Source organism: Zootoca vivipara, chromosome 13 (assembly GCF_965207765.1).
Source record: "Zootoca vivipara chromosome 13, rZooViv2.hap1.1, whole genome shotgun sequence".
Lineage (NCBI taxonomy): Eukaryota > Metazoa > Chordata > Lepidosauria > Squamata > Lacertidae > Zootoca > Zootoca vivipara.
This window is the reverse complement of record NC_142596.1, coordinates 46,053,402-46,072,247: the sequence shown is the minus strand read 5'-3', so window position 1 is coordinate 46,072,247 and position 18,846 is coordinate 46,053,402. Positions and strand designations below refer to the sequence as shown.

The window sequence follows — 18,846 nt, the reverse complement described above, 5'->3', positions numbered from 1 at the left end:
ATACCCCGCCACATAATGACGCATGTGCAGCATCCCGCACCGCTGAGCGGGCTTTTTACCTGGAGTTTGTAGCTGGAGCGAGGCGCGCGGCTTTGGAGGCGCGGGGGGGCGATACCCCGCCACGTAACGATGCATGCTTCGTTACGTAGCAACGCCGCACCTACCCGGGTGTTGCGGCGCCTCGCTACGCCCCTGGCTAGAATTCAGCATGGCAGCAACAGCATTGCTGCGACCCATCTGGTGTGGCCTCTCCTAAAATGCTCAGTGTTCAGTGTCTCCCACACCTTTCTGGGAAGGATATTCCACATATGTGGTGCCACCTCTGAAGACAGGTGACTTTCGAGAGGGGGCAGGGCTTGGATTCAGTGGCCACTGGAGGCCAGATGCAGCTTGGCTGTGGAACTGGAGAGCAGAAAGCTGAGATCCAACCCATTGGCCTTCACACTTAAAGCCTTCAGCCTTTGGCTTTTCAACACCTGCCCGGGGGGCGGGGGATGGGGGATGGGGTTGGACTTCTCTGGGGAAAGCACTTTAACGATCAAGGTGAGGAAATTACGGACTTACTTAATGATGACAAACTTCCGGCAGGGCACCGTGTTCTTCACGCACGTCTCCGTCAAAGGGTCCATGTCCTCCACGATGACAAAAGGGGCTTCTTCCAGGGTGACGATGCTCAGGTGGTTGTTGTCCGGCTCGCTGTCATTGAAGGAATTGAACCTGGGCCACACCGAATGCTTATGCAGAAGCGTTTTGTTCTCCCATTTCCCCACCTGCAATGGGGAGACGTGAACACAGCTCAGAGGCGGTTGATCTCAGCATGGGCGAAGCTGCCCATTTCAGCTTATATCGGTTCCTCATCCCCCCCCCCATTCTTGAGGGCAGCTTGCCCTGTTTCCTCAACAGTCTGCAGATTATTATTATTATTATTTTAAGCAGCTTGCATTGAAGTTCGATGCATACGCACTGTTGCTTTTGGTCTGCAAACAACACGTAATCAGCTACCTCTCGCTGCCCACAACCACCTTTACATTGTGTTTCCCTTGCACTGGAATGAATGAGGTAAAATAACATATAATGGCAATGTGATTCTTGAAATTTAGCCACCGTTACCTGGCGATGCTGGGGATTGAAACTTTGGCCTTCTGATTGCAAAGCAGATGCTCTACCCATGAGCTACAGCCTTTGCCCCTACTGTGCAGCTGCCTCATATCTTCTTCAGGAACACCTGAAGCTGGGTGGTGGGTCAGCTGCTTTGAATGCAGAAGGGCAAGGATTCTATTCCCAGAATCCCAGTTTTAAAAGAACTGGGTAGCAGCGGGGTGAGAAATATCCTGAGAATTTCCAGCGGTCAACGCAGACAATACTGGGCTAAATACTCTGTAACGGAAGGCCTCATGTATACTCCTGATAAGATACAGAGGACTGTCAAAGGCTCCTTGTCCCCTCTTTGCCCAGGCTGCCCCACTAAATCCCCACCGAACCACCAGAATTCATTGCAGAAAAGAGAGAGAAAAAGGCAACCTATTAAAGCAGGTTTTTGCTGGCCGGTCATCTGAAGGAACAGAGAAAGGCTGAATATAAAACTAAAAAGGAATGAGACTCCCCAAGGATGGCACACAATGCAAAGCTGCTAATCAGTCCTTGGGAATGAATATTGTCCTTTATTGCACAATAAAAGATATTCATAGACCCTTCCACTCTAGGAGCGTGGGCGCTAATTTTCAAAAGAGCATTTAAAGCCTTGGCTGAGAAAGATGATGGATGCTTTTGCAGGGGGTGTCCATTTTCCATGCTATTTTGAAATGGAAGGAACGATTACCAGAAGCAGAACAGTTTCAAGGAAGGCAACAGTATATTGTTAATCAGGTTAACACAACGGGCTGGGGATGAGGCGGGCCAGTGGCATGTATGAGGGGAAACCTGATCAGGACAGTAGGCTTCAGCGACCCAAATGAGTGATCTTAAAAGAGGCCCTCTGCTATATTTGGGGTGGAAAGGGAGCCAGTGTAGTGGTTAGAGTGTTGGACTAGGACCTGGGAGACAAGGGTTCAAATCCCCTACTTAGCCACAAAGCTCACTGGGCGACCCTGGTCTAGTTGCTGATTCTCTCAATTAGCGCCAACACAGTTCATGGAAGACAATCTAAGGACAACAACCACCCCACCACAAGGAACCAATTCTACACTGCCATAGATGGTAGCGATTTACACAATACACTTAAAGCACCATGATACCACTTTAAACAAGTTGTGGCTTCCCCCAAAGAATTATGGGAGCTGAAGTTTGTTAGGGGTGCTGAGAGTTGGTAGGAGACCCCCTATTCCCCTCAAGGAGCTTTAATTCCCAAAATGGTTTAACAATCAATCCATCTTTCCAGGGAATTCTGGGAACTGTAGTGCCTTGAGGGGAAGGTGTTATTTTGCCCTTTCCCTTATTCATTCTCACTGGAGATCTAACCCAACAAAGAAATGGTCTAAGACCACTTCTCCACCATGCCTAATTTCTATAAACCCCTATCTTGTCTCTACCACCACTCTTGATCACCTCCCCATGCCCAAACTAAGACATACCCAAATGTTTAGCCCCAGGGTAAACAACACAGTGCTCTCTAGATGTGATTGAACTCCAGCTCCCATCAGCCTTGGTCAGCATGGCTAGTGATCAGAGGATGATGGGCTATGTAGTCTAACAACACCAGGAGGCTACTCCCAATTTAGGCTTTCCTTTCAAGGAAGTTGCTTCTTCGAGGTCTCAATCCATTTTGCCATTTTCTTCACCATTTCTAGCTGCCGAGCTGACTGCAGGGGATATCGGCCACGGCCCCCTGATGCCTGTTGTCAGGGCCGGCCCAAAAAACCAGTCCCCCTTGTTACTTTGGCTCAATCTTTGTTCAACTCACTGCACATTTGCTCACTCATCTAATGGGCATCGTAAGCAACTGTGTGCCCTTGACGATCATCCATTTCTTTCCTTTCTCTCTCTCCAGCATTCTTACACATAACTGCTATTATGCACCAAGAATCATGATTACCATGAATTAATGCATGCCGGCTTTAATTGCTGCCCATATGGAGAATCTTGCCATTCTCTCAAAGTTAAAATGGCCCTTGAGCAGCACGGTAAAAGGTTTTTGAGAGCATGTGACTCAGGCAAAGAATTATACAGTAAATGGTATATAGAAATGATTGAATGTGACCAGCAACACTGCTTCGCATCTCTCTCTATCTCTCTCTCTCTCTCTCTCTCTCTCTCTCTCTCTCTCTCTCTCTCTCTCCATGTTTAGTTACAGATGAGATTAATAAGGACGCCAGCTTTTTACAGATGGGACTGCCGCGCTGCAACAGTGAATTAATTGAGAGCTAAATTGAGTTAAAATCCAAGCCTTTCCGTGTCATTTGGAACCATCCTCAAATCAAATCCCAGTGCTCCCTTTCTTCTTCTTTTTTGGAGAAAGAGGAAGACTAAGGGACCAGCTACATGTTACATGTCCTCCTATATGCATAGAAATGTAGGTTGTCGTCACATTTCGCAGTTTGCATGGAGTATGTGTTGTAACTCTGAGAATGCATCTTGCTTGTCTGTATGGCATGCAAATGTGTGCAGAAACACAGCTGACATTACAAAGGTAACATCCACAATTGTTCTTCTGCTGTCTCTAGCCCTATCTGCCAAACATTGCCACCCACTGAACTGGTTGTAAATAAGAAGGTAAGGAGGTGAGTGCTAGCTGACAGCATATATATGGGCAGCTTACAGCATATATTGAAACATAATAAAACACCAAACATTAAAAACTCCAAAATACAGGGCTGCCTTCGGATGTCTTCTGTCTTCTCTGTGCCTCCTTCTTAAAGGTAAAGGTAAAGGGACCCCTGACCATTCGGTCCAGTCGCGGACGACTCTGGGGTTGTGGCGCTCATCTCGCTTTACTGGCTGAGGGAGCCGGCGTACAGTTTCCGGGTCATGTGGCCAGCATGACTAAGCCGCTTCTGGCAAACCAGAGCAGCGCACAGAAACAGCATTTACCTTCCCACCGGAGCGGTACCTATTTATCTACTTGTACTTTGACGTGCTTTCGAACTGTTAGGTCGGCAGGAGCTGGGACCGAACAACGGGAGCTCACCCCGTCGGGGGGATTCAAACCGCCGACCTTCTGATCAGGAAGCCCTAGGCTGTGGTTTAACCCACAGCGCCACCCGCATCCCAAGCCTCCCTCTTAGCACCTGCCTAATGGTAGGCTCAGCTTTGTACCTCCAGGGTGTCAGTCAGGGGTCTTTCCCTGCTACATGGTCCATTTAACTGGAAGTGGGGGGTTTCTGCTCCGTCACTGCGCCAGGGTTCCCTCCCTAGCCACATAGCAGGTTGCACCAAGAAAAACCTTCTTTCTGTAGTTTTATGAATATGCATGCCATGAAGGCTATGGTCTACCTCCACTGTCAGGTGGGCCATTGGCCTGATCCATCAGGGCTTGTATTACATTCCTATGCATTGGGTAATATGTATCAAGGGAAGGGAAAGACGCCAATTTGCAGAAGACAACGGCAAGGCACAAAGCAAACAGTGCAAGCTCTGTGCTCCGTGCATGAAATTCAAAAGCTATTTTAAGAAATGGAACCGTGGAATTGTTTCTGCTCCTCTTCCGTGAGCCCCAAGGCCTTACCTTCTCCCACGCCCGGGTTTGATTTAGCACAATGACCACCAGTCTGGGGTGCGCCTGGTAGCCGTCTTCGGTGAAGGATAAGTCCTTGCCATCCCAGGTCACATTCATCATAAACCTAGAAAGAAAGGAAACGTTCAAAGGGAAATTAATGAGCTGTCCGACGGTTAATGAGCAAGCTAATTCAGTCATTGGATTAGCTCCGAGGAAGCATGCACCATAAATCCTCTCTTTGCTCTAAAGCCCCTCTTTTTGGGGGGCTGAAACCCAACCCGCCATGTACGCGCTTGGGAATTAGTCCCATTCAGATCGACGGCGCTTAATTACTCTGCAAGTGTGGTTTTTGCAGCCAAAGCCTGCAGGGCTAAAGGGACCAAGAGCCTGTTCCTTTGAAGTGGCAGCCAAGCTATTATGCTGATGTGCCCAGTTCTGCAAAACGCCGGCCATTTCTTATCCCTCCACATAATAAGTTAGACTATGAGAGATGAGCAAGTCTGAATGATCTGGAGAGCATCCACCGCTTCTGCTGGGCTGCTGCAAAGTCCCTGGTATTTGCCAGGGCAGGGGAGTGTCTCGGACAGAGAGCACATTCGAGAAGATCATCCCGTCCCCGTCCCTGTCCCCCCACTTCACAATATCTGTGGGACCTTCGGAAAAGGAGTGGCCAAACTGTGGCCAGATTGAAAATATCATTTATGGCTGGACCTGCAAGGAAAGTACAGCAGTGAGCAGATGTGTAAGACGATGCGCAGTTAATTTAACAGTCCATGCGGCGCACATCCAGGATTTCAATCTGCGCTCTGTCCCATAGAGAGAGGTGCCTGTGCTTTCGGAAAGGGGCTAGTGATAGGAAACGAAGCCTGTTGCAGAAAATAATGCACCTAAAGCACACAATAATGATCCTGATAAAAAACCGCATCTGTGATTTTGCAGATAAGTGCCACCAGGAGTGTGATACCGGGATGCAGAAAGGAAGAAATGGTTGTTGACAGTAAAAAGACGGGCTTTATTCATTTGAGCCAAGCATCCGTTAGCTTATGCTGCAGTAGCGCTTGTTTACCCAGTGGGATCTGATGAGAATTTATTACCTGTTTAGATCTTTAGCTGGATTTTCCATAAACCCCAGCGCAGCTTACAAATGTCAAGGGCATCGCTCATTCAAAGATTTTGAAGCAAAATGCGAAAGAACACAATTCAACACCTATAACTGTAACAACAGCAGAGCAGGGACCATTTCAGAAGGCTTCGGGCCGCTAAACGTTGAACAAGGAAGTTTCAAATTCCAAGCAGAAAGAGAAAGCGAGAAAGAGAGAGGGCACGCTAGGTGGATTCTTCCACAATTTCGTCCCACCACCAAAAAGCCTCTGCCTCTGGTACCCAAACAATAGATCTTTACTGGTGATTGGATGAAGAGACAGGCTTCTGAATATGACTGTGGAGCCCAGGGCTTACCTTCCAAGTCCCGGACTGCAGAATCCGGGACCGGCAGCCGTGTGACACCGGAAGTTGCGTCGACGTAACTTCCGGTGTCGCTCTGCCCATCTATGGGCACCAAAAATGGCCGACACCGGAAGTTGCGTCTATGCACTTCCGGACATGCGTAGATGCGACTTTTGAAGCCGGCGGCGGCCATTTTTGGTGCCCTTAGAAGGGCAAATCAGAAAGAAAGAAAAATGGCCGCCGGCAGGAGAAAATAACGGAGAAAAACGGGAGACGAAGTGATACGGGGGACCACTGGGAAAAGGTAAGTAAAAACGGGGGTTTCCCGGGGAAAACGGGGTACTTGGCAGCTATGGCCCAGGGCTGGTTCATAGGGGAGGCGGTGATTCATAATACATCCTCATCCTTGATTGCTCAGGCCAATAGCACGGGGACTTGTATCACACTTGCAAACAAATATGCAATGAATGAAGATCCACATGGCTCGATCCAGTTGTGTGCCTCCACTCAGTGCTCCAGTGTGTGCATTTTGGACCCATTGCCGTTTCCGAACTGCCTTTAACTACAGTTCCACATAGGTCTCCTGACAACAAGACTGGGAAACCATTTTGCTGCTCCAGGAGGTCTTTGCATGTGATGTTCTGGGGGTGGGGGGGGGTCAAATGTCAGTGGTGGGAATGGACAGAGGCAAAAGCGGGTGGAGGAACAATTATGAAAGTTGTACAGATGGTTAATGCATACCCTCCAACATTTCTCTGATAATATGGAAACAGGGAGAGGCTGACCCATTAGCCAATGAGGCACTGCCCCACCAACTTCACTCAGCCAGACCCCACCTGCCTGCCTTCCTCCTTACAGCCTCCAGGAGGCAGCACTGTCTGACAGCTTCCTCCTCCGGGGTCTCTCAGTGTTGCCCTTGCGGAACTCAAGAAGGCAGGAAGATGGCGCCAAAACTAGAACTACGGTGAGTTAGCTCTGCCTGCGATCGACTCTGCTGCCACCTACTGTTGGCCTCCCAGACTTCCACACAAGTCCAGTCATAGAATCATAGAATCATAGAGTTGGAAGAGACCACAAGGGCCATCCAGTCCAACCCCCTGCCAAGCAGGAAACACCATCAAAGCATTCTTGACATATGCCTATCAAGCCTCCCATTAAAGACCTCCAAAGAAGGAGACTCCACCACACTCCTTGGTAGCAAATTCCACTGCCGAACAGCTCTTACTGTCAGGAAGTTCCTCCTAATGTTTAGGTGGAATCTTCTTTCTTGAAGTTTGAATCCATTGCTCCGTGTCCGCTTCTCTGGAGCAGCAGAAAACAATCTTTCTCCCTCCTCCATATGACATCCTTTCATATATTTGAACATGGCTATCATATCACCCCTTAACCTGCTCTTCTCCAGGCTAAACATACCCAGCTCCCTAAGCCGTTCCTCATAAGGCATCGTTTCCAGGCCTTTGATCATTTTGGTTGCTCTCTTCTGGACACGTTCCAGCTTGTCAGTATCCTTCTTGAACTGTGGTGCCCAGAACTGGACACAGTACTCCAGGTGAGGGCTGACCAGAGCAGAATACAGTGGTACTATTACTTCCCTTGATCTAGATGCTATACTCCTATTGATGCAGCCCTGAATTGCATTGGCTTTTTTAGCTGCTGCATCACACTGCTGACGCATGTCAAGTCTGTGGTCTACCAAGACTCCTAGGTCCTTTTCACATGTACTGCTCAGTCAGTCGCAATGAACACCAGCCGTCCCTGCAATTCTCCCCAGCCCCCTTCTAGGGCTCATGGAATTAGTTTTGTGGATCACAGATCTGAACCAGCAAGAAAAAGGGGCTGTTAATTTTAGTTTATTCTAATATCTTTTTAGGCAATCTTTCATTTCATTATTTCTTGAGGTCTCGTTCATAACACATTTCCAGACCCTTTCTTGAAATATGCTGCAAGGTATATGAGACAGGAAAGCTGCTTCTTTGTTGATTCCAGAGATTCAGCCGTCCCTCCCGTGAACAAAGCTTTGGCTCAACTATGCAGCAAATCAGAAATGTGTTCAAGCACAGACTGAGCTGAGATATCAACCAAATCCCCCATCAGACAGCCTGTTTGCAGGCTATGGAAGGGCTAGCTTGGAAGAAAGCAAGGCCCCCATTTGCATTATACATTTGAAGCAGTATCATGCCCCTCACCCCCACAAAAATGGAATCCTGGTAAAATGCAGCAATATTAAAATAATGCACATCCCTATGTCATTATGGGCTGGCTCAGGCATTTGCATAAGTTGTTGGTTCTCGGGAGCATCAACTTTAACGTATGAATGAGGCCAGCAAAAACAAAAGAACCTGGCCCATTACCAAAGAGCAGGAGAGCTATTTCTCAAGCCTGGAAAGCTATTAAGTCCACGTTCGGTTTTATGCTAGTAATAGATTGTTCCAATCATGTTTTGCCTAGTTCTGTAGCAACTGGGGAAATGGATTTGCTGGGTTTGGATCGGCATAAACAGCACACTGTACCCAGGATAAATCTTTACAGATGTTATCAAATAATGTAGTGTTGGTTCTAAGTCTTCGACACTGGTGGGAGATTTCTAGAATGCTGTTTCTAAACATTTAAACCAAACAGCTTTTTTTCCCCCCTCAGCCACCAGGCCTTCTTGATTATGAGAGCCCAAGAAGTTCCCTGTTGGATCAGGCCAAGGGCCCATCTAGTCCAGCATCCTGTTCTCACAGTGGTCCACCAGATTCCTCTAGGGGAAGTCTGCAAGCAGGCGCACGTCCCCTCTCAGTCTCTCGGCTCTTCATCTCAGCTCTCACCCAGGTGCCCAACAAAACTCGCACATCACCCCCCCAAAATCTCACAATGAAGAGTCTGCCTGGAATCTGCTGACATCATCCTAGACTCTCACTGCTTTTATGTGTAGGCACCCAGATGGATGGAGCTTCCTCAACCTGCTCATTCAGCACTCAATCTATCCATCATAAGGAGAGCTCTGCTGGATCAGACCAGTGGCCCATCTAGTCTAGCATCCTGTTCTCACAGCAGCAGGGGAGCGGTTGGCACTGTGGTCTAAAACCACTGAGCCCCTTGGGCTTCCTGATCAGAAGGCTGGAGGTTCGAATCCCCACGACAGGGTGAGCTCCCATGGCTCTGTCCCAGCTCCTGCCAACCTAGCAGTTCCAAAGCACGCCAGTGCAAGTAGATAAATAGGTACTGCTGTGGCGGGAAAGTTAAAAAGTGTTTCCATGCGCTCTGGTTTCCGTCGTGGTGCTCCGTTGCGCCAGAAGCGGTTTAGTCCTGCTGGCCACATGACCCGGAAAGCTGTCTGTGGACAAACGCCAGCTCCCTCGGCCCGAAAGTGAGATGAGCGCCGCAACCCCATTGTCGCCTTTGGCTTAACTGTCCAGGGGTCCTTTACCATGCAAAATAGGTCCCTTTATTTCATGAGCAGTATGAAGTCTTTGGGCTTGGCCAAGCCTGGTTGCAAATGCCAGGTCTTCTGCTCTTGTTTGGTCAACCTTGGGCAATGGACACCCAACCTTCGGCATCCAAGAAAATGCTGTTAGACTACAACTCCCATCGTCGTTTATTGTCAGTCCCAAGGTTGAGGGAAGGCTCTCCTGCAAGCTGCATGCCAGGCCCTGACGATCCCACCAGCTCCTGAGGCAGACATGCGGATGAGCCTCAATTAGAGAATACCCTCAAGGTCTAGACTGAGGGTACATATGACTGCCCACAGCACAGATCCATCTTTAGGTTGCAAATTGGATTTATGTTCAAGCAGAGACACAGCCAGCAAGCCAGCGAGTTATGGGAGCAGGCATTTCTGTTACCCAGGTTTGTCCCTCAGCCTGAAAAGCGAGATGAGCACCGCAACCCCATAGTCACCTTTGATTGAACTTAACCGTCCAGTGGTCCTTCACCTTTTACCCTTACATCTCACAGCAGCCAACCCCCCAGGGTCCCTTCCAACTCTACAATTCTATGATCCTATGAATCTGTTGGAAACCCACAAACAGGACATGAGTCAACAGTGTGATGCAGCAGCTAAAAAAGCCAATGCAATTCTGGGCTGCATCAATAGGAGTATAGCATCTAGATCAAGGGAAGTAATAGTACCACTGTATTCTGCTCTGGTCAGACCTCACCTGGAGTACTGTGTCCAGTCCTGGGCACCACAGTTCAAGAAGGATACTGACAAGCTGGAACGTGTCCAGAGGAGGGCAACCAAAATGGTCAAAGGCCTGGAAACGATGCCTTATGAGGAACGGCTTAGGGAGCTGGGTATGTTTAGCCTGGAGAAGAGAAGGTTAAGGGGTGATATGTTAGCCATGTTCAAATATATAAAAGGATGTCATATAGAGGAGGGAGAAAGGTTGTTTTCTGCTGCTCCAGAGAAGCGGACACGGAGCAATGGATTCAAGCTACAAGAAAGAAGATTTCACCTAAACATTAGGAAGAACTTCCTGACAGTAAGAGGTGTTTGGCAGTGGAATTTGCTACCAAGGAGTGTGGTGGAGTCTCCTTCTTTGGAGGTCTTTAAGCAGAGGCTTGACAGGCATATGTCAAGAATGCTTTGATGGTGTTTCCTGCTTGGCGGGGGGTTGGACTGGATGGCCCTTGTGGTCTCTTCCAACTCTATGATTCTAGGACACAAGCACAAGAGCACTCTCTGATGTCCTATTCCATCATAATAATTCTATTATTTATACTCCAGCCACCTGACTGGATTCTCCCAGTCACTCTGGGAGGCTTCCAACATATATAAAAACATAATAATACAGTAAATATTTAAGAATTCCCTATTCAGGGCTGCCTTCAGATGCCTTTTAAAGGTTGTATAGTTACTCATCTCCTTGGCTCGGGAGTTGCGTAACTCGATACCCTCCAATGTTTCTCTGATGGAAACCAGGATGTCCTAAGGAAAAGTGGGATATTCTGGGATCAAATCAGAAACTGGGACGGCTTCTGTAAAACCAGGACTGTCTGCTCTCCCCTCCTGCAGCCTCCAACAATTGGCATTCAGCTACACTTGACACTGTGTGGTGTAGTGGTTAAGAGCAGTGGACTCGTAATCTGGTGAACCGGGTTCGATTCCCCGCTCCTCCACATGCAGCTGCTGGGTGACCTTGAGCTAGTCACACTTCTCTGAAGTCTCTCAGCTTCACTCACCTCACAGAGTGTTTGTTGTGGGGGAGGAAGGGAAAGGAGATTGTTAGCCGCTTTGAGACTCCTTGTGGTAGTGATAAAGCGGGATATCAAATCCAAACACACTGTTCCTTGCTGTGCCAGGTTCAGTTTGCTGGGTTTTCTGGCTGATCCAAAAGATGGCGAATAGCACGTCGTTCCACACACAGACCTTTCCCTGGTCTCCACACACCTCTCCCTTTCCAGCTGCCTTCTCAGCACACTTCAAAAACGCGACATTGTTTCTCTTTTCCCAGAGAGCTTCAACCAGCCCACGAGAGATCACAATATTTTTTTTTGAAATTAGTCATTGGCAGAGGCGCTTTAGAACAAAACTGCTGAACCACAAAGCGATCAGTCAGTCGGTGAAAGCCATTAGTTATCACAAAAAATGCAGTCTTAAGGAGCCATCCTATGCACAAGAAGCTGACATAAACCAAGCTGGTGTAAAGTTAAAATGGATCTAGACCTTGTTCTGCTATTTCCACTCTGCCTAAGCCTGGCAGGGGAGGGAAACAAGCCTTTAAAAAGTGGTCTGTGCCAGGTTGCTAGGCCACATGGCTGAGATGAATGGTTTGGGATTCAGCACAAGCACACACACAGACAATCCCATCCCTACCCGCCCCCCAAACCCGGTGTGCCCTTTGGGAGGAACTTACTCCGGCCTTGGGTCAGGCAGTTGAGCCGCAACTGAGCCAAGATGAGCAATTTACATTGTTGCATCTTCAGCAGTGTTATAAAGTTCTCAAATATAGAATAAAATATTCATAAATGCACACATATCTAAATATATGAACCATGTGTCAGAAATAGTATGGGAGGGCAATCCTGAAGCCATTTTGACTCTCCCAATGACCTCAAATATTCCTCTGCATTAAGGGAGGCAAATGGGGAAAGGCTTCCCATTGTCTTTTTGCTTGCAAATCCTGTCTTAAGGCTGCATTTGCGTGTGAATAGAATGAGCCTGTGACCTGGATTCAGGAACTAAAGCAGGCAATAGGCAAGCTCGGCCCTCCAGATGTTTGGGGACTACAACTCCCATCATCCCTAGCTAGCAGGACCAGTGGTCAGGGATGATGGGAGTTGTAGTCTCAGATCATCTGAAGGGCTGAGTTTGCCTATGCCTGAACTAAAGTATTAACCATCACAAAAGAATGGCCAGACTGCCCAGGTAATGCAATCCGTGACCATTATCAGGTATCCGGGCAGGCAGGATTTCTGCTGTAGATCGCCTCCTCTGCTGTAGACCTCCTCCTTCTGTGATGTATGTATGGTGTTTGAGGTGGGTGGTCTTGGGCTACAGGGTGGGTAATTTCAAAAGTCTATATAAGGGCTTGTGCACCATTGTTCAGGGTTCTCTCCTCTCTTCTGCATGTGGTGAGTGGGGGCCCTGTTGCAACAGTTAATAAAGATCAGGTTTACTAGCCGCTTTGCTTCTCAATATTCTCTGGTTGGCCTCTGTTATTTTCTCCCACCGATAGGGAACCCACTTAAGGACTCTATATGGGTCCCTTAAGGACCCCATAAGGGAAAAGGAGCAGTTTTTTTTCTTATAACAGCAGAGTCAGAAAGAAAAAGCATTGGGGCCCCAAACTGCCTCAGCCCCTAGGAGTTGGAGCCTATGGCTCAGACATAGATCTGCTCCAGCTGGATTTCGCCCTAGGGTTTTCCCCATAGTCAAGCAGAAAGATACATTTTAGCAGAGAGGATTTCCAGAGTGTTGCACCCCATTCTGTGTGAAACGGTTTTGCCTGATTTGTGAGCTGCTAAAGCAAGCACAGAAAGCGTACCTGGGATATATTTATCTCTATCAACCAAGAAGTAACAGATTCCCTCCCTACTGCGAAAAGAAAGAAAGAAACAGTCTCAAGAACCTCTTAAAGGCAAAGAGGAAAAGAAAGCCCTATCCCTAGAGGAATGATACAGGCAACACTACAATACGTAGGGAACAATATATTCCAACCCTCTTTGCCCACAAATGCATCAATGACAATTTGCAGGCATTCTAGCAAATCTCACCTCTAAATATGCTATGGGCATGGGCTGAAATCTCAAAGCAGTCAGTGTGTTCCTCTTTCTGTCAATAGATTTAAAGATAAAATAGACTGGAGGACCATAATCAGATGTAGCAGAATAAAAAAACGTCGAGAACTGCAAAAAGTTTGAATATAACATCTAACGAAAGGTCTATATCCCTGTAACTTTATTCACAGCTGTATGAGGAGCAGCCTCAGTGGTACCAGGATTAAGTCTATAATTGATTATGCTTTTTTTAAAAAATGAAAGAATCACTTTCCCAGATCAAATCAAAACCAAAGGAACATTGAAAGGTACTTTGGTGGGTCAGACTATTGGGTCATCTAGCTCAGTATTGCCTGCACTGACTGGCAGTGGCTCACCAAGATTTCAGTTAAATGTCTCTCCCAGTCCCACCTGGAGATGCTGGGAATTGAAACTGGGACCTTCTGCATGCAATAATAATAATAATAATAATAATAATAATAATAATAATAATAATAATTTATTATTTATACCCCTGTGTAATGCCCTCCCATCAGATGTCAAAGAGAAAAACAGCTACCAGATTTTTAGAAGACATCTGAAGGCAGCCCTGTTTAGGGAGGTTTTTAATGTTTAATCAATTATTTTATTTTACTTTTCTGTTGTAAGCCGCCCAGAGTGGCTGGGGAAACCCAGCCAGATGGGCGGGGTATAAAAAATAAATTATTATTATTATTATTATTATTATTATTATTATTATTATTATTATTATTATTCCTTGCCTATCTGACTGGGTTGCCCCAGCCACTCTGGGTGGCTTCCAACGTATCTAAAAACATAATAAAACATAAAGCATTAAAAAAAATCCCTCTACAGGGCTGCCTTCAGATGTCTTCTAAAGGTTGTATAGTTACTTATCTCCTTAGTTCGGGGGTCTCATAACTCCATACCCTGCAACATTTCTCCGAAGAAAACAGGGACATCCTACCGTATCCTCCAACATTCATCTGATGGAAATAGGGACATTCTGGAGTCAGGTCAGAAACTGGGACATCTTCTGTAAATTCAGGACTGTCCTTGGAAAATAGGGACACTAGGAGGGTCTAAGACTTAACAAGCTAAATGCTGCCCAATCAGAAAAATAATAGCAGATTTGAATTCCACACACCCAAAAATGTATTTATAAGACCCCCCTCAATGAAGAAATTTGCAAAAAAATAATAACTCCCTAAAATGACCTGCCCTAATTGCAGCAGGTCCCAGCTTCAACCTCTGTGATTCGGGCCACAGCTCAGTGGCAGAGCATTTCCTGTTAAAGAGAAGACCCCCAGATACAATCCTTGGCATCTCCAGGGAAGTCTTGGCTTGTCTGCCACCTGTAACCAGGACTTGCCGCTGTATAGGACAGGGACATAGAACATGTGGCCAGATGTTGTTGGAGTCCAGCTCCCATTAGCCCCAGCCAGAATGGCCCAACAGTCAGGGATTATGGGAGTTGTAATGTAGCAGGAGGAGACCCTTGAGAGTCCCGTGGACTGCAAGAAGATCAAACCTATCCATTCTGAAGGAAATCAGCCCTGAGTGCTCCCTGGAAGGACAGATCGTGAAGCTGAGGCTCCAATACTTTGGCCACCTCATGAGAAGAGAAGACTCCCTGGAAAAGACCCTGATGTTGGGAAAGATTGAGGGCACAAGGAGAAGGGGACGACAGAGGACGAGATGGTTGGACAGTGTTCTCGAAGCTACGAACATGAGTTTGACCAAACTGCGGGAGGCAGTGGAAGACAGGAGTGCCTGGCGTGCTCTGGTCCATGGGGTCACGAAGAGTCGGACACAACTAAACGACTAAACAACAACAAATGTAGCAATATCTGGTATTTCCCCCTGCTTCGCGTTGGCAATACTGATCTAGCTGAACAGACTCGATAAAAGGGCGCTTCCTTCAACCCTCTGAACCTCCTATTGCTTTGTTCCCCCATGTTAACATTTGGATATGACACCAAACGATCCAGTGCCTGTCCTGGAGAGGGATGTCAGAGAATCAGGTCCAATCATTGAAAATAAACTTTTCCATATAAACTCTTAATGGGATTATTAAAAGTGCGTGCGATTTCAACAGCGATTCAGAAAAGCAACGGAGACACCTTGTGGCCTGTTACGGTAAGAGAATAAAAATGATTAGCAGGAACGCTGAATCGAAAGCAAAGGAGAAACAAGCGGCTGTTTGCAGACCATCAAGAGCTTATGTTGAAAGCAAACAGAACAGCCCATTCTGTGCATGTCAACGTGTAGACTTTCCTCTGAAGCAGGGAGACCAGAAACGGTCTGAGACTTTCGACCCAGTTTGCAAACAGACAACTCAAACAGATGCAGGCATTGCTGTTACATCTTCTGATGAGCTAAAACAAGGCTGGGAGATCTTTCCTGGTCTTGGTTCAGGGAGAGCCTTCTGGGGTCTGGTGGGAACAGAGGCAAACAGTGGAAGGACCCTCAGACGTGATTTCAACTTCCTACATTCCAGAGTCTTTTCTACACACATACACATAATAATAATAATAATAATAATAATAATAATAATAATAATAATAATAATATACCCTGCCCAACTGGCTGGGTTTCCGCAGCCATTCTGGATGGCTCCCAACAAAATATTAAAATCACAATATAACATCAAACATTAAAAACTTCCCTAAACAGGGGTGCCGTCAGATGTCTTCTAAAAGTCAGACAGTTGTTTATTTCCTTGACATCTGGTAGAAGGGTGTTCCACAGGGCGCCACCACTGAGAAGGCCCTCTGCCTGGTTCCCTGTAACTTCGCTTCTCACAGTGAGGGAAGTGCCAGAAGGCCCTCGAAGCTGGACCTCAGTGTCCGGGTTGAACAACGGGGGTGGAGAGGCTCCTTCAGGTATACTGGGCTTTAAAGCTCAGCGCCAGCACTTTGAATTTTGCTCAGAAATGTACTGGGAGCCAATGTAGATCTTTCAGGACCGGTGTTATGTGGTCTCAGCGGCTGCTCCCAGTCACCAGTCTAGCTGCCGCATTCTGGGTTAGTTGTAGTTTCTGGGTCACCTTCAAAGGTAGCACCACGTAGAGCACATTGCAGTAGTCCAAGCAGGAGATAACTAGATCATGCACGGCTTTGGTGAGACAGTCCACGGGCAGATAGGGTCCCAGTCTGCATACCAGATGGAGCTGGTAGACAGCTGCCCTGGACACAGAATTGACCTGCGCCTCCATGGACAGCTGTGAGTCCAAAATGACTCCCAGGCAATCAAGCAATCAGGAGGCAAGGAACATGCCAGCCCATTAAAAGCAGTCAAGAAAGGAGTGTTGCAGGGCTGGAGAAGAACAGTGGAGGCTTCTCTATTCAGGCAAATGGGGTACTGCTCCACCAACCACAGTCTGACCTCAGTCATTCCCCGCTTGTCTGCCATCTTACTTACACCCAGTTGAAGGGGTGGCCCTCACTGTCGCCTTCCTCCTCCACTTCCTTACCCTCGGTGTTGCCCTTGCAAAACTCAGCAGGGAGGAGGGTGGAGACAGAACTAGAATGAGTTGGCTCTGCTTGCTGTTGGCTCTCTGGCGCCACCTACTGTGGGGCTCCCTGCCTTCTACCCTACCAGTCCCCATGGGCACTGGTCATGACTGGGCAGTGGTGTGGTCAGGGGAGATGAAATGAGAGCTGAATAGGGAGACCAGAGCAGTTTCACAGCCCTCTTTGCATGGTGCTCTTGGAACTGCAGCTGTGTGAGAGGAATAGGGGGATTCCTAACAACTCTCAGCACCCTTAACAAACGACAGCTCCCAGAGTTCTTTAAGGGAAGCTGTGGCTGTTTAAAGTGGTACCATAGCACTTTAAATATATGGTGTGAACATGGCCTAAGATAGCTCCTACTGTCCGCAGTTTTTATGTGAGCTTGTCTGCTAAATCACATAGAAGAATGGTGCCCTTTCTGGATGAACTGAATCATGCAAAATTCAGCTTCATTGAATAACTCTGGGCTTTAGTATTATCAGAGGGAAAACATCTCCTCTGTCTACTCTCTCCACAGCATTTTACTATGGTATGCATTTTTGTGTTTTTATATTGCAAACCACGCTGTGATCCTCAGATGAAGGGCAACGTAGAAATTAAATAAATGAACAACCAAACAAGCAAATCCATCATTTTATGCTCCATTTAGTTCTGCTCCATATTGTCTACTCTGACTGGCCACAAAACCAGCAACACTGGAGATGCCAGGGACTGAACTTCAGACCTTCTGCAGATGCTCCACCGCAGAGCTATGACCTTCCTATCATGCACATGGGCCTGTGCATTTGGGGGGGGTAGAGGGAGAGTACCAGTAATTAAGAACATAAGAGAAGGCTACTGGATCAGGCCAGTGACCCATCTAATCCAGCATCCTGTTCTCACAGTGGCTGAACAGATGCCTGTGGAAAACCTGCAAGGAGGACCTAAGCACAAGAGCCCTCTCCCCTCCTGCGGTTCCTAGTAACTGGTATTCAAAAGCCTAGGACCCTCGTACTTACGGGACCGCCTTTCCCGGTATGCCCCGCAGAGGACCTTAAGGTCCATAAACAGTAACACCTTAGAGGTCCCGGGCCCGAAGGAAATCAGATTAGCCTCAACTAGAACCAGGGCCTTCTCAACATTGGCTCCGACCTGGTAGAACGCTCTGTCTCCTGAGGCCAGGGCCCTGCGGGACCTGATTTCTTTCCGCAGGGCCTGTAAGACAGAGTTGTTCCGCCTGGCTTTTGGCCTGGAGCCCACCTGATCCCCTCCCCCATTTCCCTTTTCCTTCCGTATGAGGCTGCATTTTAATTTTAATTTTAATGTTTATTTAATTTTGTTCTTATGTTGTAATTCAATCAATGTTTTATATCCGGTGTTAGCTGCCCTGAGCCAGGCCTTGGTGGCTGGGGAGGGTGGGGTATAAATAAAAATTATTATTATTATTGTTATTGTTATTGTTATTGTTATTATTGCCTCCAACTCCACAGGCAGAGCAGAGCCATCATGGCCAGTAGCCATTGGTAGCCTTCTCCCTCCGTATATTTGTCAAGTCCTCTTTTAAAGCCATCCAAGTCCGGGGCCCTCAGTGCCTCCTGCAGGAATGCGCTCCACAAGTGAGCTCCGCACAGCACGAATAAGTGCTTCCTATTATCTCTCCAATGTTCAGCTCCACTGGGTGCCCCCGAGTTGTAGCGTTATGAGAGATGGGGAGGCAAGCATCCCTCTATCCATTTCCTCCATGCCACGTGTACTTTTGTAAACTCCTATCGTGCTTCCTCTTACTCACCCTTTCTTTCTAAAATAAGAAACCTCAGAGCTGTAGCCTTCGTCCCCAGAGGAGGATGCTCACAGCTGCTCTCCCCTCCCAAGGTTTTCTGCAACCAGTATTCACACGTGCACTGCCTCCGACACCGGAGGTAGAACACAGCGATCAGGGTTAGTAGCCACTGAGTAAACAAGTCTTTAACACAAACTGCTCCTTTAACTCACGTGTATTCAGATTAAAAAAATGTCACAAATGGAGCCTTTGGCATGCCATCTCTCATTATG

At 47.4% G+C, this 18,846-nt stretch overlaps 1 protein-coding gene across 2 annotated transcripts in view; it reads right to left on the bottom strand.

Moving 5' to 3' along the window:
• Positions 1-18,846, bottom strand: part of GRIN2A (glutamate ionotropic receptor NMDA type subunit 2A) — a 207,542-nt gene that overhangs the window by 50,252 nt on the left and 138,444 nt on the right. For both annotated transcript variants that reach the window (XM_060282391.2, XM_088656648.1), the window contains exons 5-6: positions 4,661-4,775; positions 565-770 (exon numbers count right to left, since the gene is read on the bottom strand). In XM_060282391.2, the coding sequence (XP_060138374.2) occupies positions 565-770; positions 4,661-4,775 (321 nt within the window). The remainder of the gene's footprint in view (positions 1-564; positions 771-4,660; positions 4,776-18,846) is intronic.